This window comes from Cryptomeria japonica, chromosome 3, assembly GCF_030272615.1.
Source record: "Cryptomeria japonica chromosome 3, Sugi_1.0, whole genome shotgun sequence".
In the NCBI taxonomy this organism is placed as follows: domain Eukaryota; kingdom Viridiplantae; phylum Streptophyta; class Pinopsida; order Cupressales; family Cupressaceae; genus Cryptomeria; species Cryptomeria japonica.
The window spans coordinates 973,989,934-974,014,559 of NC_081407.1; the positions used below are offsets into that span (position 1 = coordinate 973,989,934).

At 36.3% G+C, this 24,626-nt stretch overlaps 1 protein-coding gene and 1 long non-coding RNA gene across 10 annotated transcripts in view; one reads left to right on the forward strand and one right to left on the reverse strand.

The window, feature by feature from the left end:
• The first annotated feature begins 15,794 nt into the window (after positions 1 to 15,794).
• LOC131078366 (uncharacterized) overlaps positions 15,795 to 24,626 on the forward strand; it is a 59,537-nt gene continuing 50,705 nt past the window's right edge. For all 4 annotated transcript variants that reach the window (XM_058016040.2, XM_058016041.2, XM_058016042.2 and 1 more), the window contains exons 1-4: positions 15,795 to 16,114; positions 16,204 to 17,204; positions 19,027 to 19,569; positions 20,346 to 20,789. In XM_058016040.2, the coding sequence (XP_057872023.2) occupies positions 15,883 to 16,114; positions 16,204 to 17,204; positions 19,027 to 19,569; positions 20,346 to 20,789 (2,220 nt within the window). In that variant the 5' untranslated portion in view covers positions 15,795 to 15,882. The remainder of the gene's footprint in view (positions 16,115 to 16,203; positions 17,205 to 19,026; positions 19,570 to 20,345; positions 20,790 to 24,626) is intronic.
• The window catches only part of LOC131078367 (uncharacterized), a 59,218-nt gene continuing 55,587 nt past the window's right edge, over positions 20,996 to 24,626 (reverse strand). For 5 of the 6 annotated variants that reach the window (XR_009371811.1, XR_009371810.1, XR_009371807.1 and 2 more), the window contains one exon: positions 20,996 to 22,560. This is a non-coding gene — a long non-coding RNA (uncharacterized LOC131078367). The remainder of the gene's footprint in view (positions 22,561 to 24,626) is intronic. The other variant, XR_009371808.1, reaches the window with a different exon arrangement.

The following is a 24,626-nucleotide window of genomic DNA, read 5'->3' on the forward strand; positions in this document are numbered from 1 at the left end:
TTAAGGGGGGGCATGCATATCTCCCTCTTTGAAATATATTTTATTGTATTTTTGCAATGCCTTAAAATGGGGTGTTCATTCTCAAAACCAGAGCAAACAAACTCTTACATGAGATGTGCTCGATACCAAACACATGCCCCTTGGAATTTTTTATTTCATGTCTTACACAAGTTGTTATATGCTCGAAACCAGAGAAAAAAACTCTTATACTAGATGCTTAACACTTGAAACTAGATATCACTTGCACACACGAACGAGGGTGAGTGGAAGTAGCAAACCACAACTAGACTATTTCTACTCTCCTCTCCAACATGGATCACCTAGTAAAACATATCTATAATGTGTATCCATGTCTTCTCTCATTCTTCGTCTCATGGATAACCTAGAGAAACACATCTAGAATGTGTATCCATGCTTTCTCTCTTTTTTCTCATGAGCTAATAGCTTTGCTATTTGTAGTTCATGGATGATGCACACTCTTCCTCTTTTATCTGGTCACTTGTGTTCTTGAGATGGCATTTTTCAAGAATGATATTAGTGGTTGAGATATTTTGATATCGATCTCTTTGGATAGTTGAGTTGAGGTCTTGTTTTGGTTTATAACTTGTGTGTTGTGTCTTTTTCCTTTTTGTCTTTGTTTGCCTTTTTGTTTTGTCTTATTGTGTGTGCCCTTACATGTGTTTGAGTGAGTTAAGATCCTAAAATTATGGACTTGGTTCCTCAAAATTGGTGATGTCTTATACTCCTTATGATTGTGCTCCTAATCGCTCCTCTCTCTCATCTCTTTCATCTACTTTATCACGAGTATTTGCATGGGCTAATACTCCAGTTAAAGTTGGGGGTAAATGTAGTGTCTTAAATTGTCATCGGTCCAATTTACACCTTATTTTTGTGCCCCTACTTTAGTGTGTCCTATCCTCATCTCCTATCTAGGTTTGATTTGTGCTCGATCTCCAATTTTGATGCCATGTACAACCACTAATGAAATTCCTAGAGGGGTGTCCTTCTCCCTAAAGCTTAATTGTGGTCCCTTACTAAGAAGGACTAGCAAACCCACGCTAGGTAGTCTTGGACCAAAGTGCCCAATGCGTTGGTCCCTCTTAGTTGGGCCCAATTTTAAAATGGGGCAAGGGTCTTATCTCTCTAGTGAGAATTCATTTTTGTGGCTCCGCATGACCGTTGTAGGTCAGCCTAATACCTAGATACCCATATATAAACACATTAAATCAATTCATTTTAATCTAAGTCTCCATCTCCAAGCAATCAATTCCTAGCATTCTTGTATCCATGAAGCATTCACCATCAAGCATTTTTAGAGATCTTCAAGGTTGCATATTTTTCATTCAACCATTATGGAGAAAAATTACATCATTCATATACAAGCATGTGTGTGATTAGGGTTTTGTCATGTTCATGTCATTTCATACAACATATGTGATTACATTCAAGAAGCAAAGCATATTTATCAACAATGGCAAATCGGAGGTGTATCTTTTCATTATTTATTTTAGTATTTGCATTTATTCATTCAAGGTTAATTCTTAAACCGAGGTTTGACTTAGAAAAACCCCAATTCCCAATCATTTTCCCTTCTCTACTATGTGTAGGAATAGGTAAAGAGCTATAACTTTCAGGACTGACATAATTCACAGAGACGAACAGGTTCCCTTTTGAATGGTGAAAAGTGTGGAGGACCAAAGTGATCAACATTCTAGACTTGACAATTTAGGTCGACCTTTTGGGAACAAATCCAAAACATTCATATATTGCTCAGATCTAGGCTCGTGGATCCATTTGACGAATGTAGCTCATTGTTTATGCCTGATCTCTTCAACATCCACATATTTACCCTAATTTCAGCATCTTCAACAAATTCAAAACAAATTCAACTCAAGGGAAAGAAGAGGCACATCTAAAACCCTTGGAATTTGATTAGAATTTAGATCTATTAGTTTTAGATCTATCAAATTCCTATTTTTCCCTAATTTAATTGGTCCCTAAGCAAAATTAGTGGTTTTACTACATCTAGTGGTGGAAACCCTAATTTTCATCTTTACATTTTGGTGAACCGGATGTTTTACACCCTTATTTCTGATTTATGTTCTCAATCTTAAGTGTTTATGCATTTTCAAATTCAAATTTACATTTATAAATTAATTTTTTAATTGAATAACATAAATTTAGAGGTTGAATTCACGCAAACCCTAATTTATAATTCTAAAATTTTACTTGTGGATTGCTTAATTTGGATTAATTATTTCAAATCTAATTTGGGAACATTTTAATTTTCAATTTTGCACTCATAAATTATTATTTTTTATCAAATTACATAAATTTAGAGATAAATTCATAAAACCCCTAAATTATTTTTGTTAATTTTTTGTGGGTTGCATAATTTTTCAATTCTATTTTTAGATCTGATTGTTATGACATGTTATGTTCAAATTTAGATGCATCCACTCATTGTTTATGTACTTGCATTAGTGAAAACATAATAAACATTGCACATTGTTATCTTTTTATGTGCACTTGCATCAGGTTTAGATCTATCAAATTCCTATTTTTTCCCTAATCTAATTGGTCCCTGAGAAAAATTAGCAGTTTTACTACATCTAGTGCTAGAAACCCTAATTTTCACCTTTACAAAATCAAATAAATTTACAGAATTCACAGTATTAAATGAAGTTATCAGTTTACTAGGACAAATTTTGGAAAACAATCTCACTATTTTTAAGCCAATTAATATTTCTAAGATTGTATCATTTGGGGATAAATATATGTGTTCTTATCATCCTACACATGGAATTTCTATAAATAGAAGTACTGAACTCAAACATCAAATTATAGATGTTATATATAAAAAGGGTAATGCAAGTTAAGGATAATCATATTGACTTGCATTATGAATACCCTACTAATGTTCATTAGCCTATAATTTCTTTATCAAATCACAAAATATTTTAGACACGCATTATGGAGGACTACTTCATTTTTTAGATATGCTTACCTATCCTTACTACTTGCCACTTTTTGTGTTTTTTTCTTTTCTTTTCTTGGATTTTTGTGGATGATATAATGACGCTTTAATTGGTGTATGTTGACACATTATTTTGTACATGTATTTCTCATTTCTCGTGCCACTTATTTATTGTATTTTTCATCATTTCTATATTTACCTTTTTCATATGTCATGCATGTTGTGATCCCCCTTACTCATTTTTCCATTTACCTTGTGTTCTTCACTTTTACATATTGCCTTACCTTGTTTGGTATGCACCTACTATCATCACTTCACCTTCTCTTTTATATTCTATTCTTTATTTCCCCACTTGGGAATCTTTCTTATGTTATTTTTATTTGTAGTAGTTGTGCAATCACATGTGTCAATTTTAGCTCCTATGCTTGCCTACATGGTTTGTGTAACTCTTATGTATGATCATGTCCATGTTTATCACTTTGGTTTGAACTTGTTCCTTATCTACATGATTTTGTGATGTTATTATGTCCTTATGTACCATGATGAACATGATATCTCTAAGTTTGTTATATCATATTCTTGTGATGTTCCTTACACATCATGATCATTGTGCTTATTATGCTTACCTTTCTCATGATCCCAATGCTTCATAAGTTTAATTTTCATTCTTATGATTCCACACTGATTATACTTATCATTTTTAGATTATACGATTCCATATTTATGATTCTTAGTATGCCCTTAACTTTATTTTATGATCCTTATCAATGATTCATCTCATGATACGTTTATTGATGATTTAATCATCATCATGATCTACAAGTCTTGGCATTTCATTATCTTATATTTATATCTCATTTTGATCTTTAATTGTTTTTTATATTGTATGTTGTGAGTATGTGCTAACATATTCTTATCAAGCTTATAGAGTTATCTTAATAATCTTTTTTTATGTTAGGGGAAAGACAGAAGCATCATGAATTCTCCATACTATATGTGATTTGTTAGACACAATGTACCACTAAGAGGGGGGTGAATCAGTGGTTCTTAAACTTTTCCCTTTAACTGTCCTATGTGAGTATACTGGTTATCATATCTAACATAATGCAGACTTACTGGTTAGAGGGGAGACTAATCACAAATGCATTCACACATAAAGGGACATCACATAACACCAACATATACGAGGAAAACCCAAGATGGGAAAAACCTTGGTGAGAAATGTTGCTGGAGACTACTGCTCCAATCCAGTCTCACAATCAATCTCTGATTACAATGTTTAGGGCACCAACCCAAGGAGCTGCAACCCCTACACCGAGCTCCAACTCAGTGAATACAAAACATAATCATTTACAAGTTAATAGCCTTGTTACAAATGGATTTTGTAACACTTCTTTAAATCTCTCTACTAGATCTTCTATCCAGTTCACTGTCAGTTCTCTCTTTGTCTCACCCTCTCACTATTGCAACCTTATCTCCTACTACACAACCTTATTGGTTCAGCCTTTTCTCCTTCTCTACCGGTTCTCTCCCTCTGTCGGTTCTCTCTGCTGGTTGACTCTTCTCTCAACTGCTCTGTTGTTCTCCATCGGTTCTATCTTCTATCGGTTCCTTCTTGCCTACTCTGCACTCTTCTGCAACTCTTCTCTACCGATTTGGTCACCACCGATATAATTCTCTCACAGACTCACTTGTAGACTACCAGTTCTTCACCGTTGTCGGTTTATCCTCTCAACATGATTCTCACTCACACACACTCGGTCTCTTTTCATATACTCATTGAGCACTTGACTGATTTTCTCTCACATGCAGCAACAACAATCTCTCCTTTAGCAACACCATCCATCGATTTTGGCTTCACTATTTATCAGCTTATTTCCCCACTAAAAGCCAATTCAAACTTCAGGTGGTTAGGGTTTCTTTTGTTGATCATGAGGCACATCAAATCCAATCAAATCTCATTCGATTTGAGCTCCAAGACAGCTATCTACACATCACCGCCATTAACGTGCCTTTCAATACATGTTTGCTAAACTTAGCAAACACGGCCCTGTATGTCGACCTGCATTTGTCAAACGTCATAATTATCTCAATTGTTTCCTTTGACAAGTGAGCACAAAGATCGGATCGTCCTTCCTTGATCCACTCACCAAACTGCTCCTTCAATCTACTTCGATCTGCAAGATCAGTCCTTTCTGGAATTTTGTTGTTTTCTTTATCTCGAGCCGCAATCCTCTGTTTTTCTTCCTCAAGCCTCGCATTCAACATTTAATGTCGATCAACCGCCAGCTACCTCATCGACATGACACTTCACCAACCTCTATGAGCTTGCCACTTCAACTCCACGTGGCATCCTTTGTCAGTATCCACTTCAGCAAAGATCTTTGTGTTGGCTTAGATAGGATCACTGACCAAACACTCAACCGGTCCTTCTTTTCTACCAGTTCACAAACCCTGTCGGTATCTCACACTTTACCGGTTAACCATTGTTGATTGTAACTAGGGTATAGGGGTTCAGATTGCCTTAAGGCAACATCCGAACTCCTTTAGGATCGGGTCCTACCCTAATGTGGCCCCATCCTAAATCCACACTAAAAACACATCAATTAAATATTGCACCAAATAACATTAGCGCCTAAAATATAAGGAGGCCAACTTCAAGAAAGGGCCGACCTTAATAAAGTAAAGAGGCATATAAATAAAGATCATTTTGCAAGTCAACATCATCAAGTTCAAATTAAATCAGAATGCAAATTAGCTCTACTGTGCGAACCTAAGGAAGAGGGCAAATTATTCAGTTTGGTGTAATATTGTCCAAGGGGACATAGCATATCTTGAGGCAAGTCATTGAAGCATACAAGGACAGATCTGATATGTCAAGATCAGATTTGAGCTAAGTATTGTACTGTTATTTAGAGGAGAATATATAATCTGACCTGTGGGTCTTTCATGTTGGTTTTTTCCTCCTTGGAGGTTTTCCCAGGGTATGCTTGTTTGTCTTCTATCATATTTCTGATTTATGTTGTCTTACTAAGTTCTGCAAATCTGATTACAATCTAGGGCACAATTTAATGCATGTTGGTTCACTAAACTACTGCAAATCTAATACAAACCAGGGCATAATTTAATAAGATAAATCTGATTATCATACCTAGGGTTTAAATTAACATGGTATCAGAGCTCTAGGTGTTACTAACTTCTGATTTTAGCAGATCAATTGTTGCATATAGTTGTTGTTTGTGTTCAGATTAAAGATGTCAGGTTTAAAGGATGAAGATAGGCTTGAGGGAGCCATTGACTTTGCTGCTTGGAAAGTTCATATTTTGTTGATCCTTGAAGAAAATGACCTACTGAAATTTGTAGAAGAAGAAAGGTTGTCTCCTCCAGAAGATGTTGAAGAGCTGAAACTGTTCAAGAAAAATTCCCTCAAGGCTAGAAGGATCATAATTGAGTCCGTCAAGAATCATCTTGTCACTATCATATCAAAGTTTACATCTGCCAGAGAAATGATCAAACACTTGGAAGGGATCTATGAAGTCAACAATCTCAGCAGGGCTCTTGCCCTAAGATAGCAACTTCTAGACATAAAAATGAAAGAAGAAGATTCAATCATAGCCTACTTCATGAAGATCAATGAACTAAAGGACAAGCTAAGCACTCTTGACTACCAAATCTCAGATAAAGACCTTGTTATGATTGCATTAAATGGTCTACCAGATGAATGGGAACCATTCATTCGTAGCATTGGTGGAAGAGCTGATCGTCCCAACTTTGAGTGTCTTCAATCTGATTGCATCAAAGAGGAATCTCGAATTGAGGTAAGAGGAAAATTCAAAAACTCTCTCAAAGATAATCATGTTCTCTTATCTAAATCTAGGAAAGGTGGTCATTGGAAGAAAGAAAAGAGAAGCAAAGATTTTAGATCCTCCTCCTATGATCCAAGGAAAAAGTCAAGAGATTCCTCTCACATTTGTTGCTTCAGATGTGATAAGTATGGTCACTATGCCAGAGATTGTCAAAATGACCCAAAGGAAAGGGAAGCTAACTTAAATGAAGTTGCCGAACAAAGTGAAGACTACCTTCTTATCTCTGCTCTTTCCAGCAATGTTCCTACAGACAACAATACATGGATACTTGATAGTGGTGCCTCCAGACACATCTCAGGATTTCGTGAGCATCTCTCAGATCTTATTGAAAAGGACACCAATCTTCATGTAGTAATCGGTGATGATGCTCGATACTCGGTGAAAGGTTCTGGCACTACCTCTTTAAAACTAGATTCTAGTATTTCCTTACAATTCTGTGATATTTTATTTGTACCTGGTATTAAAAAAAATCTTATTTCCATTTCGGTTAGAAGATAAGGGTTTGCAAATAGCATTTTCTGAAGGGAAAGTACTCTCTTGGTCTAAGAAATCTAACTTCAAATCTGCTCGTATTATTGGAAATAGATGTGATAGTTTATATAAGCTTGCAGCTAATCCAATTCAAGCTCTCACTCATGAGACCCCTGAATCATGCGAGCTATGGCATAGAAGATTGGGTCATCTCCACTTTCAAGCTCTTCCCACTCTCGGTAAAATGGTCAAAGGTATGCGTAATCTCAGTTTATCTCATGATGATGCTTGTAAAGGTTGTGCAATGGGTAATAATGTAAAGAATCCCTTTCATAAAAGTGATAGTAGGGCTAAAGAAAAGTTAGAGCTTATTCATTCAGATTTATGTGGGCCTATGTCAGTAGCATCTCCTAGAGGTTTCCTATATTATGTTATCTTCATAGATGATTTCTCTAGGAAAACATGGATCTATTTTCTTAAAACTAAAGAGTCTGAAGAAGTCCTAAACCGATTTAAAGAATTCAAAGCCTTAGTTGAAAATACTACAGGAAATCAAACTAAATGTTTGAGGTCTGACAATGGAGGTGAATACACCTCAGGTAGCTTCTATGACTTTTGTGTTAAAGCAAGAATTAAGAGGGAGTTTTGTGTTCCCTACAACCCTTAGCAAAATGGAGTTGCTGAAAGAAAGAACAGGAACATTGTTGAAGCTGCAAGAGCCATGATACATGATCAAGACTTGCAACCTTTTCTGTGGGCAGAAGCATCCAAAACCGCAGTTTATATTTAGAATAGATGTCCTCATCGAGTCCTAAAGTATGTGACACTGGAAGAAGCCTTTTCAGGGATCAAACCAGACATCAATCACCTAAGGATATTCGGAAGCCCTGTGTATGTTCATGTGCCTAAAGAAAAACGAACCAAGCTAGATCCATCTGGAAAGAAAGGCATCCTAGTAGGATACAACGAATCTTCCAAAGCCTTCAGGATCTACATTTCAGGTCAAAGGTATGTTGAGGTAAGTAGAGATGTAACTTTTGAAGAAGATATTGCTTTCAAAAGATCTAAAGGTTTATTAATCAACAATGATGATATGGTAATGGAAAAACAAGATTCAATTGTTGATGCTAACCCTGAGTTACAGGAGGAGTCTACTAATCTTCCAGATCAGGAAGTTCAGAATGACTCATCAGAACCCATGCAATCTACCAATATACCTCAGGATATTGTGGTCTGCAAGAAGAGACCACTTTGGGTTAGAAATACAATTCAAGATGCTGAAGGGTTTGCTGCTCCCAGAGGAACCTTTAGAAATAGCAAGAGTGTCCAAAATCACGCCAACTACATTTCTGTGATGTGCAATATAATTGAGTCTGAACCCCACAATATCGAAGAAGCTATGTCCCATCATGCTTGGAAATTAGCCATGGATGAAGAGTATGGGTCTATCATCAAGAATGATGTCTGGGACATTGTACCCAGACCCAAAGGTAAGTTTGTCGTTTCCTCTAAATGGTTGTTTAAAATTAAACATAATGCTGATGGTAGTATTGAAAAATATAAAGCTAGGTTTGTAGCTCGTGGTTTTTCTCAAAAGGAAGGAATAGATTATGAAGAAACCTTTGCCCCTATTGCTAGATATACCTCTATTAGGTCTATAATAGCTATTGTTGCAACCAAAGGTTGGGAGCTGCATCAAATGGATGTTAAGACAACCTTCCTTAATGGTGTCATTGAGGAGGAAGTCTATATTGAGCAACCAGAAGGTTATGTAATCCATAAAAGAGATTCTCATGTTTGTAGGTTGAAGAAAGCCTTATATGGGCTCAAACAAGCTCCTCGCGCTTGGTATGAAAGAATTGATAAGTACTTACTAAGTCTAGGGTTTTCCAAGAATGATGCTGATGCTAACATTTACTTGAAAATTTATAATGATGAGATGCTTATTTTAGTTTTTTATGTAGATGATTTATTTCTCACGGGTGAAAATAAATTAATCATAAGATGTAAAAAGGAATTAGTCTCAGAATTTGAAATGAAGAATTTAGGTCTAATGCACTACTTCCTAGGGTTAGAAGTATGGCAAAGAGCTAATGAAATCTTTCTAAGTCAAGGAAAATACACTATTGATATTTTGAAAAGATTTAGAATGATAGACTATAAACCTATGCATACTCCTATGGAATCTAACTTAAAGAAGTTAAGTGTTTCTGCAGCTAACTCGGATTTTGCAGATCCTTATGAGTACAGGCAGTTGATTGGCTCCCTAATGTACCTAGTCAATACTAGGCCAGATATCTGTTATGCTGTGAATGCTCTCAGTCAGTTCATGAGCTCACCTAAACATGTTCACCTGGTTGCTACCAAGCACATTCTAAGATACCTACGTGGCACGATTGGTTATGGGCTGAAGTATTCACTTAATACCCCAATCCTCTTGAAAGGCTACTCAGATTCAGATTGGGCAGGAATTGTCAAGGACAGGAAAAGCACTTCAGGCATCTGCTTCAACTTGGGCTCCGCAGTGATCTCTTGGGCATGCAGAAAGCAATCTTCGGTAGCATTAAGCATTGCAGAAGCTGAGTACATTGTCGCATCTGTTGCATCCAGAGAAGCAGTGTGGCTTCGTAAGCTCCTTGTTGGATTATTTGGTCAAGTCAATGATCCTACCACCATTCATTGTGATAATCAAAGCTGTATAAAGATGTCAGTAAATCCTGTATTTCATGATCGGTCCAAACATGTGGAAACTCACTATCATTACATTCGGGATATGGTGCAGAGAGGTGCCATTCATCTAAAGTACATTAGCACGGATGAACAGATTGCTGACATCCTCACCAAACCTTTATCCAGAGTGAAGTTCGAGTACTTCAGAGATAGACTTGGTGTCATGGAAAACGGAACCCTGATTGAGAGGGAGCTTCAATCTCAGTGACTATTGGTAGCACTTTAAATCATTCTTTGCTTGTGTGCAAGAATGAATTTCATCCAATCTATGCTTGTGTGCTAGATGGATAGTTGTAATAATGTAAAGACCCACTGATGTATTACACTTTCTATGCTTGTGTGCTAGAACCATCCTATGCTTGTGTGCTAGGTGGAAGATGTAATTCTATGCTTGTGTGCTAGATGGAACGGAAAAGGTTTAGATTATGTATTCTCCTCCTCCCTAGTTAAGAGGGAGTGTTGATTGTAACTAGGGTATAGGGGTTCGGATTGCCTTAAGGCAACATCCGAACTCCTTTAGGATCAGGTCCTACCCTAATGTGGCCCCATCCTAAATCCACGCTAAAAACACATCAATTAAATATTGCACCAAATAACATTAGCGCCTAAAATATAAGGAGGTCGACTTCAAGAAAGGGCCAACCTTAATAAAGTAAAGAGGCATATAAATAAAGATCATTTTGCAAGTCAACATCATCAAGTTCAAATTAAATCAGAATGCAAATTATCTCTGTTGTGCAAACCTAAGGAAGAGGGCAAATTATTCAGTTTGGTGTAATATTGTCCAAGGGGACATAGCATATCTTGAGGCAAGTCATTGAAGCATACAAGGACAGATCTGATATGTCAAGATCAGATTCGAGCTAAGTATTGTATTGTTATTTAGAGGAGAATATATAATCTGACTTGTGGGTCTTTCATGCTAGGTTTTTCCTCCTTGGTGGTTTTCCCAGGGTATGCTTGTTTGTCTTCTATCATATTTCTGATTTATGTTGTCTTACTAAGTTCTACTAATCTGATTGCAATCTAGGGCACAATTTAATGCATGTTGGTTCACTAAACTACTGCAAATCTAATACAAACCAGGGCATAATTTAATAAGATAAATCTGATTATCATACCTAGGGTTTAAATTAATAACCATCATGTCTATACTTTGTTGATCTGTCGGTAGACCACCTTAACTAGTCACCAGACAGATCTATCCATAGCATGCTCATTTATATTAGGTAGGAGCACATTACTTAGCCTCCTTGCTCTCTCACTGGTTCTCATACTCATCGGTAGCCATCCTGATGACACCATGTCATCAACCTTCAATTGATTCCACTTAAGGCATCTGCATACCGATTGCATTCTCTATCTTTGCAGCTGCTCCACTTTGCCTTCTTCATCATCAAACTGGTCATCATCTCAGTCAGTTTATCATGGTGACAAACTCATCACTTTTCTACTCTTCTTTTATTGTCCCAGTGGCTTATCATGCCTTCTATGTCGGTCCAGTGCATATCCATGAATTCATGCACTTGAGACATCCTTTTGTTTCACAAGTTAGATCCGGTGAGAACCTTCAAACACCTACCGTTACCTTATCTTCCTTATCTCACAGAACTAAAATGCACACTTTGCATAATAGGTGTTAAGCTCCACTTACCGGTGGGAGTGAGTTCTTATCATCTACATCCTGCAATGCACTCATGATCCAGTGTGGGTACATTCACTGTCAGTCATCTCTTCACATGGTGACTGCATCTCTATCTGGTGGGAGTCCTGTTGTTCTGCATCCACACAACATACCGATGACTTGTACATACTTCTCCTCATGTGTTGGTGTGAGTTAGGTAACATTTTGCCTCTTCATCACAAACAACAACTCAATATCTTTCCCACTCACAGATGTCATCATGTACCGATTATTATATCATATCGGTCTCATGTCCATATCTCCCACACAAGTCAGACACTAATTTGTGTATCGATGACTCAACTATGACTCTAATGGTCATTCCTTTGAATTACATTCTTCTTCTTTACCAGTGACCTGCAACACTTAGTTGACATCAATGACTTCATGTCAATAATACTCCCATACCGGTTGTCCTTTTATATCACTTGACATCAACGACAACACAATGCCAACATGATTACCTGTTCATATCTTATTTCATTACATTGTTGGTATTATTATTATCATTATCATAAATATATTTTTTCCTCTCCTCCAATATCACATCGATTGGATGCAACTTATTAGAGGTAGCATATTCATTAATAATACTTTCTATGCTTAAGATTGAGATTTCAAATAATATGTTATTGTATGAAAGAGACTTGTCAACATTTCAAATGTATTTCTATTGTATTTTGTTCTTGCATCACATAGAATCATATCGTTGTCACATGGCCACATTGCACAAACTTGTATTAAATGTTAAATTGTATTGTATTTTATCATGTGATGCATCATATAGAATTTTATCACATTACTCACATTGTTTGGAATTTTAACACATGACCACATTGCACACCATGTGGATTTTTCAATACCAATTTCTAGACATGCAAGATTTTATTCTTTTTTCTTATCTCCTCCTAGATAATTAAGTAGTTTGCACTCATTTTGATATGTCTGAGATGTTACTCATTACATACATTTTCCTATTTTATAGGATTCACTAAACCACTAATGATAAGAACAATTCAAATATTATTTTTTACTATATACAAATGGCTTGAAGCAAAATAATGGATCCACTAATAGGCCAACCTTGATTTTTGCCTTAAAAACATGTCAAGATTGAAAAAGGCATGGGAGGTTCTATCTAATCCATGGGGGTAGATCTAAACCCCCTTCCTTAGATTGAACCCTATTTCCCATTTTGTGGAGCCTCTAATGCACCCTCCTTCACTCATATCCACATATTGACAAACATATCAATTTGTGTCACATTTTTAGGGGTCAAATGAAGTCATCTAAAAACAAAATTATACAGGAATGTAGCACTTGATGTTAGATTTCTAAAAAATATAATGTGTATTATGTTTTAAATTTCATAATCAACATAATTCTATTATTAAAAAAGACCTTATTCAAGAAATAGGAAATAATAACAAATGATGCTCCAAAATTCTAAAAAAATTCATTGCAAATTGAACTAAAAGGAAAAAATAATAATTTTATTATGTGCGCAAAGATTTTTTTAGTAAAACATAGGTCTGAAATTTATTACCAATTTAAAATAACAAAATATTCAATAAAAATTGCCAAAAAAATTATGCACTAGGCATTGGCATTGGAGTTATGATAAATGTCTAAGAAACCATAAAAGATGATTATGTAAGTTCAAGTTATGTATTATGTATAATGTTACTCAATAAAAAATAATAGAAATATTATTCAAAACTGATCGAATAAAATATTAAATTAGTTTTAAAAATTACAAATTGAATCTACATATAAAATTCCACAAATCATCAATTTATATCATCCTTAAATTCTTATATTTTGTTTGTTATAATTGATAAAATTTGATGAAGGTTGAAGATGATTTTAGTGGCCCAATAATATTTGAAAAGTGGGACATATTATTGTGTTGTCACTTAAATTGATATCCTTTTATGAGTGCCTAAATATTTACTTTCATGATTAGCTAAGAAAGTCCATATATTTTGAAATGCATTCTTATGTTAATATTTGCACACACATCAAAGCAGGGGGGAAATATAATGGTGAAATAAGCATATTTGTATCATTTTTCATTTAGTTTTGTGCCCCACCTTGATGAGAGCAACTTATGCAATAAGATTTGAAAAGTGACAAACTCTTATGCGAAGCCCATGGACCAATCCCTATACATCTTCATCTCATCCTCTTTACACTGATTTTTCTATATTTGTTACTTTCATTTCCATATTATATCCCCACCCGCACTTATTTTCATACATTTACTTTCTACCTTGAGATCCTCACTTTTATTCCCATGGTTTATTTACATATTATTTGGGATTGTCATTTTTTAATCTTGAGGCACAAAGTTCAAATTCAAACTTTCTTACCTCCTACTAGTTATTATGAGCTAACTTAAAACACATTTCATGCAACATGTTGCTATGTCATGATATTTAAAGATATTCAATGTTTACTTAATTTCATAAGCTAGATTGTATGAGTATACTATGTCATGGTATTTAAAGATATTCAATGTTTAATTAATTTCATAAGATAGATTATAAGAGTATAGTTCAATTCTAAATTATATTAAAAAAATCTATCATAATGAAGGCCTCCTATGTGTTTGCAAATGTGGTCTTTATTTTTTTCCATTGTCATAAATTTGACTCACTAAGGGGTTTAACCTATTAGAATTCATTCATCTATCAAGCTAGATAGAACCTCAATAGTATCTAAACATATTACCTTAAGAAATTTGGATATTTATAAGGCAACAATGAATAGATTTCCAAGCACATATTCTATCAATTTATTCCTATGTTGCTTAAATCATTCCTATGAACAAAGTTTAATCTCATAGTGTGACTTTGACCTAGCTAAATTCTGAGTGTGATTCCTATTCGTGTATTAGGTAGCTAAACAATTGAAGGTTTGATATAAAACCTTCTAACAATAAAAATAAAATAAATAAATCATTGTTATATTTCCAATATATAGAAAGTTGAAATACTAATTAACAAATAATTTTTTTATGATCATCACAATAAACAACTATCTCTTAACCACAAAAATTAACTAAGTAAATTTATTTTTGTTATTTCTAGATTTCAAAAATATGACATGATTTATCAAGACTCTAAATTAGATTATGCTCATCATATTTATTAAAATCACCTTATTTATTTACAATTTTCTACATTATAAATTTATTATTAGTTTCCATTAAAAATTACCCAATCAATATATTAATAGCTATGAAATTTAAGAGTTACTGATCACCATTTGTGTAAGATTTTTATGTGTTCTAATGGATGCAAGTTATTGAAACACTCAATGATGTTTTGAAGATGAAATATGAGATTGGGAGCTATAATAGAAGGCAATGCATGAAGAAATATAAGTCTTGATAACCGGTAAGGATATAGTTATTACATTTTACCAAGAATTAAGATTGTAATGATAAGAAGAATTCAAGATGATTTGTTATTCATTACATAACTTTTTCTATATCATAAGATTTTTTTCCTTAAATTTTTAATGGTTTGCAATGCTATTATAAAAAAAATTCATTTTTTTAAATAAAAGAAAAGAAATGAAAAATATTTTGAATAATATCTATGAAATCAAAAGATAGTAAATGCACACTCTTTTTAGAATACTAAATGATGTCCATTTTCTTCTTTAACATTACATCTTTCACTATAACTCCTCATTAAAAATCTAATATATTTTAATAATATGTCCTCTGTATTTTTACTAATCTTGAGCGAAAAGAAGATTCTCCAAATTAATCATTCGTTAGAATTTGAAAGGTTGGAGGCAAAACCTTCGGTCCTCATTCTGAAAAGAGTTTGGTAGGGAAAATGTATTTACTTTAGCTTTACAAATCAAATCAAGGACAAAGTTCAAAAATTTGAATTCTATTTCTCGGAATGTGAACTTTGTAAGAGAGCAGATACACGTTGATTTTGAAAAATTCTTGTGGTGACTAGTTTCTTTAGAAAATCAACACGGAAGTTTTGTAAAAGGGATATAAATTTGCTTTTGGGACCCATATTTGTGTAGGCAGAATCACCAAGATATGCAAAAGCGAAAGCAAAAGCATTTTATTGTTGCAGGCGCCTGCTTTCTTGTTTCTAGTTCTATAATAATCGTCTTTGTAGTTGATGCTAATTTGCTGTTATTTTTTCTGTGTATTTTTTTTGTCAGTGCAAGCAGTAAACGAAATGGATGTGAGGTTGGAATTAAGTATTGCCCGTAACAGGGACAGAGAAGATCTTCCTCCTCCTAATCCTCCTGATCATGACGATCCAGACTCATATTCAGTCGAAGAGATCGATCCTCACGTCGAAATCACAGAGAGCCCTCATTCTTACTTACTGGTGGCTCAACTCCCAGGTACCCACAATCTTTCTAGTTATCTTCCCATTTATAGTACTTAAGAAGGAAAAGATAGGGAATTCTGAGTTGGTTTTTGGTTGTTGAAGGATTTTCCAAGCAAAATGTAAGAGTGGATATTAATAATTCGGGTACTCTGATATTAAGTGGAGAAAGAATAGTAGAAGAGATGGTGATGGCGAGGTGGACGTGGCACAGAAAAGAATACAGGCGTATCAGATTTAGAAAATCTTTTGGAATACCCGATGATGTCAATTTGGACACCATCACTGGGAGCTTTGAAAGGCGTGCATTGTATATTCTTATGCCTAAGTTGAGGCCTGGTGAGGCCAGGCAGATAATTGTTACAGAGGTCCCTGCTCCTCCACCGCCCCAAGCACCACCTCAGCCGATGCAACAAGAAGAACGAGAATTGCAATTTCCCGAGGTGATTGAAATGCCAACCGACGAGTGTCCCAGCCCCCCACCTCAATCTCCAGAACAAGTTCCCATTGTGGTGAAAGAGGAACCACCATCTCTACCGCCTCCCCTACCTCCACCTGCACCACGCCCCCCTCCTCCTCCTGAACCAATACCTCTGCCGCCTCCTCCTATTCAACTTCCAATTCCACCTCCACCACCTCCTCCTCCTCCTCCGCCACCTCCACCTCCTCCACCACCGCCTCCTCCTCCGCCGCCACCTCCTCCTCCTCCTAAACCAACAGCTCCACCACTGCCACCACCACCTCCTCCTCCATCACCAACACCTCCTCCACCACCCCCACCGCCCCCTCCTAAACCAACACCTCCACCACCCCCTCCCCCTCCTAAACCAACACCACCTCCACCTCCACCACCACCACCACCTCCACCTCCACCTCCTCCTCCTCCTCCACCACCACCACCACCACCACCACCTCCACCTCCACCTCCACCTCCTCCTCCTCCTCAACCAACACCTCCACCTCCTCCTAAACCAACACCACCTCCACTTCCTCCTCCACCACCACCTCCACCTTCTCCTCCGGAAACACCTCCTCCTGAACCAACACCTCCATCTACTCCTCAACGCAGTCCTCCGGAGACTCCCAAGGCGCCACCGAAAACTATAGTAAGTGAATTAATGCCAATATTAGAAATGACAACAAAAGCAGGTGCCGGCTTTGGTGCCGCTTATGCAGTAGTCAAAACTGTTAACGGATTCAGGGAGGATAAGAGCTGGATCAAATAGCCAGGCTCAATGCACCTACACATCTCAATAAAATGTCATCTTCTCACGTCTAAGTGGCATTCTGTGATAAGTCTATATTTGTCTTTATTTTTTGTTTAAAATTTTTGGGGATCTTTGATGAGCAATTTAAAATGCAGCGTCCATCTTTTACGTAGTTAATGAAATGAGTTGTGTTGATAGAAAGCCACTTTTGTGTTATTTAATCGCCCGACCGGAATAATTGAGAACGTATAAAAGCTATGAAAGAACGTGAGATTAGTTTTAGGGCTAGCTAAAGGCACAACTTGCGTTATTCAATTGATTTTTTTATTCAATCAACAGTAAAAGAGCAACTTTAACAATCCGAATAATAGAAGAGAATAATTTCAATGCAGAGGAGCTGAAATCAGCTTTTAAGGCTGCAGTTACAAGCCCACTGCCTCACGTACCCTTCTATTCTGAAAAATAAGAAAATCTTTAAAAGAATCAGTCAAATACATATTTTAGCTTTACTTTAGTTTTACCACTGCAAAAGAATACTTTATAACAAACTAAACAAATTTTGTGGATTTGGAATGCAAGATCTTGATATCATCTCACTCTTTTGGGCCACATTAAAAAACAAATGAATATTTGACGTTACCAATAAGATGCCGCAATTTATCAGACAGTGATTTTTCTAATTGATTTCTTTTATGGCAACTGCATTCTTTTGTTTTTAATTATGGTTTGTCAGGCGATTTTCAAAGCTGTCTCCTACATTATTTATGAATGTGTAGGACTTTTCAACATTCCTACATACTTCCTTGATAAATTTATGAGACATGGTCGAATGTGATTCGGTGTCCCTTTCCCTTTAATATTTGTCATTCATGGCTTTCACTCTTTGCCTCTCTTTATCTGTGACAAATGCGTTGACACTATGTAAATTCTTCACATCATACTTCAACAGACCTCTGGACCATTTTGGTGTTCTAGGCACATCCATACATTTATATGTAAGGAGAATGAAACAATACACACTGCACTATCAAGCTCGCTTCAATACAGAAATGGGAGGTTAAAAGTTCCATATTACTTGGCAAAAGCCCTGGTTTTAAATTGGGCTGTAAAACTGTGTGGTTTCATGATTTCACTCTGGTTTATTCCCTCAAGTCATTTATTATTATCCACCCTTGACGGCAATTACAACCACTTTTCACGCAAGCATTCATGATCATCTTGGGCTTAGATTTTGTTCAAATTTGCATCAGCTTATGGTCTGCACATACCATTGCTCGTCAAATGAAACTCCCAGATTTTCTTATTATTGTATTGCTGTAGAAACATTTAAGAAGGCACTGTATAACACATTAACTAACAAACATAAATAAAGTTCATATGGGCACCCACTATAAACCCAATCCCCCACCCAAAAAATCAGATTTTACTACTGCATTTTTTTGTTCAATCAACAAACTAGAAACTTGAATGGCCTTTTAGATATCAACATAACCAGAATAGGGCATTTTTAAAAGCACTGGATCTAGTACAAAAATCTATAAACATATGATTTACTCACTTGCCACACATCCTAGTCCAAGCAATTGGGTAGAACATTTATTTTATTTCCTTCCCTTGGAATTTAAATACCTGTCTAACTTGTATGCATTTGAGTGTTTTCTTCATTTACTTGTATGCATTCAGGTGTTTTTTCATTTACTTGTATTCATGATTTCTGCAGGGAGCCACTGAATTTCAACAAGAAGGTGAAGAAATCCCTGGTCAATTTAAAGAACTTCCGACATACATCCTTCCACTCCAAGTGCCTGGTGTTCCAGAGATGACAGAACCATCCAGTGAGCCTGAAGTTCCATTCCAAGTTGATCAACCAGAGGATGCAATTAAAACAACAGTAAAAACAGTGCAAGGTCCGACTGCCATTGAAGAGTCAACACCTCCTACTAAAGCTGAAAAGATGGAAGTTCCTAAGGATATCCAGATATTGCCAGAGGTGAGAAAAGGGCAGGAAGATAAACCAGTTAAATCAGCAAAAGAAGTTCCTCATGAAGTAGCCTTGCCTAAAACTATCTTAGAAGTTCATGCACCTAACATTCCACAAGGAGAAATGCAAAAATCCACTGTCGAGGTTGAAGACAAGCTAGTCAAACCAAAGCGGGAAGAAAAAGAGAGAGAAGACAAAGAATCAAATGAAGAAGCGATGCAACCACCAACATTCATACATAAAGAAAAGGATGGGGAGCCATCTTCTTCTGCTCCCAAGGATGTAAGTATTGCTTTAAAATCCAAATCCAATAAAGCAAACATTTGTCCTAAGAGGCCCCGCTTACTTTAGCTTGCACTGTTGCATTGACTTTTCATCAAAACAGGATATGAAAGGTTGATAATAATCTGCATGGAACACAGACTTCCAACCATCCTTTACCCATAGGCCTTGGACAATTTACTATTATCTTGTTCCTATGTCACTTTTTTTTTAAATCAAAATTTTCTTTGCAAAGAAATGAATTGAATTCAGCATATTAATGGAAAAAGTACACCAAAATTTTGAAAATAAATTTAGACATGAATTTCATAATGCATAGAAGTGATACTGTATGGCGCACTTAATATGCATATAGATGACATCACTCACTAGATAAGAGGCTTTGCAGTTTAGTCACTTTAGTCATATTGGTACTGCTTAGCTTCCTAGGCAATTAAAAACTATTTTTCAAGTAAACACTCATGATCATTGAATTTACATCAGCATATGTTTTGAACATGCCATTAATGACCAAATGAACTCCCTGGTTTTCTCATTATTTTTCATGTGTAGATGGATACATTGTTACAAGGTATGATAAGTTAAAAAGCCTATGGTTCACCCACTTGCACACATATCCTAGTCCAAGCAATTGGATATAATATTTTTATTTCCTTCCCCATGGAATTCAAAATAAATATGATAGCTGCAGATAGCCATCTACCTTGTATGCTTTTTTATGACTTTTTTAATTTTAATTTTAATTTTTAATTTACTTGTATGCATGGTTGTTATAGGCAGACATTGGATTTCTACAACAAGATGAAGATTCCTCTGGTCAATCTAAAGAACTTCTAGCAGACATTCCTCCACTCCAAGTGCCTGGTACTCCAGAGATGACAGACCCATCCAGTGAGCCCAATGTTCAATTTCAATACCAAGGTGAGCAACCAGAAGATACAACTAAAGCACCAGTAAAGCAAGGTCCAACTATCATCGAAGAGTCAACACCTTCTGCTGAAGTTAAAAATATGGATGTTCCCAAGGAGAGCCAGAGCTTGCCAGAGGTGAGAGAAGGGCAGGAAGACAAGCCGGTTAAATCAGCCAATGAAAAACCTGAGGAAGAAGCCTTACTTAGAGCTATCTCTGAAGTTCACATGCCTATCATTCCCCAAGGGTTTCCACCAAAATCCAGACAAGAATATAAGCAAGAGGAATCACCACCTTCTGCTCCCAAGGATGTAAGTGTTGCTTCAAATTCAAATCCACTGAAGCAGTCATTGACCTTAAGAGGCACCTATTTCTTAGTTTGCACTGTTACACTCACTTTCATCAAATCAGGATTTGAAATGTTGATGATAATCTGCATGAAATGCAAATTTTCAATCATTCATTATACATAGAACTTGCACAATTTATCCTATTGCACACTTGACATGCATCCATATGTCATCACTCACTAAACAGGGCCTTTGTAGTTTAGTCACTTCAGTTATAGGTACTCCTCAGGTCCCTAGGCAATTACCAACACTTCTCAAGTAAACACCTATGATCATCGTGGGCTTGGATTCTGTTTGAATTTACATCAGCATATGGTCATAAATTATAATAACTAACAAACATATAGAAAGTTACACATGGTCATACACTATAAATAAAAAGAACTTTAGATTTGAGTATTGAATTTTATTCTAATTAACAAGATAGAATTCACAAAGAGTTCAAGGCCCTCTCACAAAAAGCATGACGTGCTTATCAAGATATCAATATAGCCAGAGTAGGACAAATTGAAAAGCACCTGATCCAGTAGAAAATTTTAAAAACATATGTTCAACCCACTTGCCACATATCCCAGTACAAGCGATTGGATATAAGACAGATTTTGTTTCCTTCCCTATGGAATTCAAAAAACATATTATAGCTTCAGATATCCATCTAACTTGTATGATTTCAGTTGCTTTTCATTTACTTGTATAAATGATTGCTATAGGAAGCCACATAATTTCTATAACAGGATGAAGATATCTCTGATAAATCTTAAGAAATTTTTCCAGAAATCCCTCTACTCCAGGTGCCTGGTATTCCAGACATGACAGAACCATCCAGTGAACCTGAAGTTCAATTTCAATACCAAGTTGAGCAACCAGAGGATACAATTAAAACACCAGTAAAAAGAGTGCAAGATCCAATTGCCATCAAAGAATTGACACCTCCAACTGAAGCTGAAATTATGGAAGTTCCAAAGGATATCCAGGGCTTGCTCAAGTTAAGAGAGGGGCGGGAAGATAAGACAGTCAAATCAGCAAAAGAAATACCTGAGAAAGTCCCCTTGTCTAAAACTATCTCCAAAGTTCATACACCTATCATTCCACAAGAATTTCTATCAAAATCCTCTCAAATTCCAGCAAAAGAAAGTACTAGACCAACTACTTCCAAAGGAAATGCAACAACCCACTGTTGATATTGAAGATAAACCAGTCAAATCAAAGTGGGAACAAAAGGAAGGGGAAGAAAGAGAATCAAATGAAGAGAAGATGCAACCAGCAATATCCATCCAAGAATAGAAGGATGGGGAGCCACATTCTTCTGCTCCCAAGGATTTAAGTAATGCTTAAAATTCAAATCCACTAAAGCAGACGTTGGTCCTAAGAGGCCCCTCATCCTTAGCTTGCACTGCTGTATTGACTTATCATCAAACCAGGAAACTAACTTGACAATAATCTGCATGAACAAAATCACATATTTCCAACCATTCATTAGCCATAGACCTTACACAATTTATCATATTCTCGTTCCTACCCTCATCCTTAGCTTGCACCATTGCATTGACTTTTCATCAAATCAGGAAATGAACTGTTGTTAATAATCTGCATGAAACACAGTCATATATTTCCAACCATTTCATTAGCCATAGAACTTACACAACTCGTATTCTTGTTTCTCCCCTCATCATTAGCTAGCAATGTTGCATTGACTTTTCATCAAATCAGGAAATGAACTGCTGAAAATAATCTGCATGAACCAGTCATATATTTCCAACCATTCAATGGCCATAGACCTTACACAATTTATTGTATTCTCGTTCCTATTTTACAGAGCTCTTTTATAAAATTTTCTTTGCAAAGAAATGAATTGAATTCAGTGTATGATTGGGAGAAGCACACAAAAAAATAAAAAAAAATTAAGACACGAAAATCATAATGTATAAAAGTTATATCGTATGCAACACTTTTTATAGAACACTTCTTATGAATATAGATGGCATCGCTAACCAAATAGAGGCTTTGTAGTTTAGTCACTTTAGCATTAACAGTATTCCCCAGCTCCCTAGGCAGTTACAACCACTCTTCAAGTATAACACCCATGATCATTGTAGGCTTAGATTCTGTTTTGGTGCAGGAGCACCTAGGACTTAGACTATCTAGTTTTTCAATTTTGGCTTGTACTGACCCTAGCCAAGTCAGTAGTGAATAAGGACTCCAGGAGGGTCCAAGTGTTAATGTTTTGGGTCAATGTAGGCCTAGGTTGAGTTCATTCTTCTTAGGTTTGCATTTTTGTGTAAATAGTGGATTTGCGTAGGTAGTTGACCTTCTTGATGGTCAAAAGTGTCAAAACTTGGTATAGGCATTAGGGAGGGTTAAATTAGTCTTAGGCATGTTTAAAAAGTCATGTGTGATGACTTGGAATAGGTCTCATAGGTTGGAAAGACCAAAAAGTGCAAGAGTGCAAAGTTGCAAAAAGTTGTCATGACAACTTTTGAAAGTTGTCATGACAACTTTTGTCTTGAATTGGTTAAGCGATGGAGTTAGGGATTGTCCAATGCCTTAGGATGACTCCACATGTGGGAAAGCTATAAGTACCCTCTCTTGCACGGTTACCAAGGTTGGAGAATGTGATATGTATGTTCAACAATTTGAAACTACTCATTTTCAGACTAGTTGGCAGCATTTTGGCTTGATTTTACTCATTTTGTAATTGAAAATGGATTGAATCCATTGATCCAGCAATGGATTGAGTTTCTCTAGTGTGTTATAGTACTGTTGTTTCCATTTCAAGCTTTGTGGTTATTGTTCATTAGTGTTTTCTTGCTTTAGTTTGCAAACAACCAGTTTTGGCTTGTATATAGCAGTTTTTTGTAAATATGGTTGCCCCATGAGTTCCACACGTGCTGCCATCACGGCTTGTTGGGACATGGAGGGCAACCACTTGTACAGTGTACATATGCAGGGAAAAGTGCTGGAGAAGAGTTTAAGCATGACTGTCACCTTGTTCTAGGCGAGTCCAAGAGCAACCCGGCTAGAGGAAATAAGGTGAAAACGTGGTGTAAAGTGTAGGGGTGAGTACCAAATCACTATCCAAGATTTTGGAGGGGTCCAAGGAGTTGGGACAGAGTTGCCAATGCAAGGAGAAGCTTTGACAAGGTCATTTAATACTCAAACCCCAATTTGACCATTCATTGCCGGCTAGAGGCCTAGAAAACCCTTCAAAACCCTCATTTTGGGGTTAGCATATTGTATGGTGGTATAAGAGGCCAAAACAAAAAAAATCTATTGAGGTTAGATGAACCATTGAAGAAAAACCAAACTTGTTTGAGGGTCTTTTGGACCGTTTTCACTCAAGCCCTAAAAAACTGGTTTTAGAAGGCCTAATTGGGCTAATTCCTTGTAGCCCTTTTCTAGGCAAGATTTTGGAATCAGTAGGAAACCTAATGATTGCAAAAACCTCAAATGGACCCTAAGTGCATTCAAAACATGAAAGAAGACACTTCCACACCTCTGCATCATCTCACAATGATAGGAGGTCAATTTGACAACTTGAAGCCAAGAAGCCATAATTGAGCACATGGGAAGCACTGTGAATTGGTAGGGTTCCTAGCCAAAAACACTTGATGCAAATACCTTAGAAAGGTCAAGAATCAAGCCCTAGAAGAGACTGAGAAGGACTTGGAGGTCTAGAGAGCAACTAGGCCTGGTGAGTTGGTGGAATTGAGCAACATCAGCTAGGTGAAGTGTTGAGCAAACTAGGTGATGGCAGTATCCCAGTCTATCTGTTGGTTCCCATCCACCTTGATGATTAGA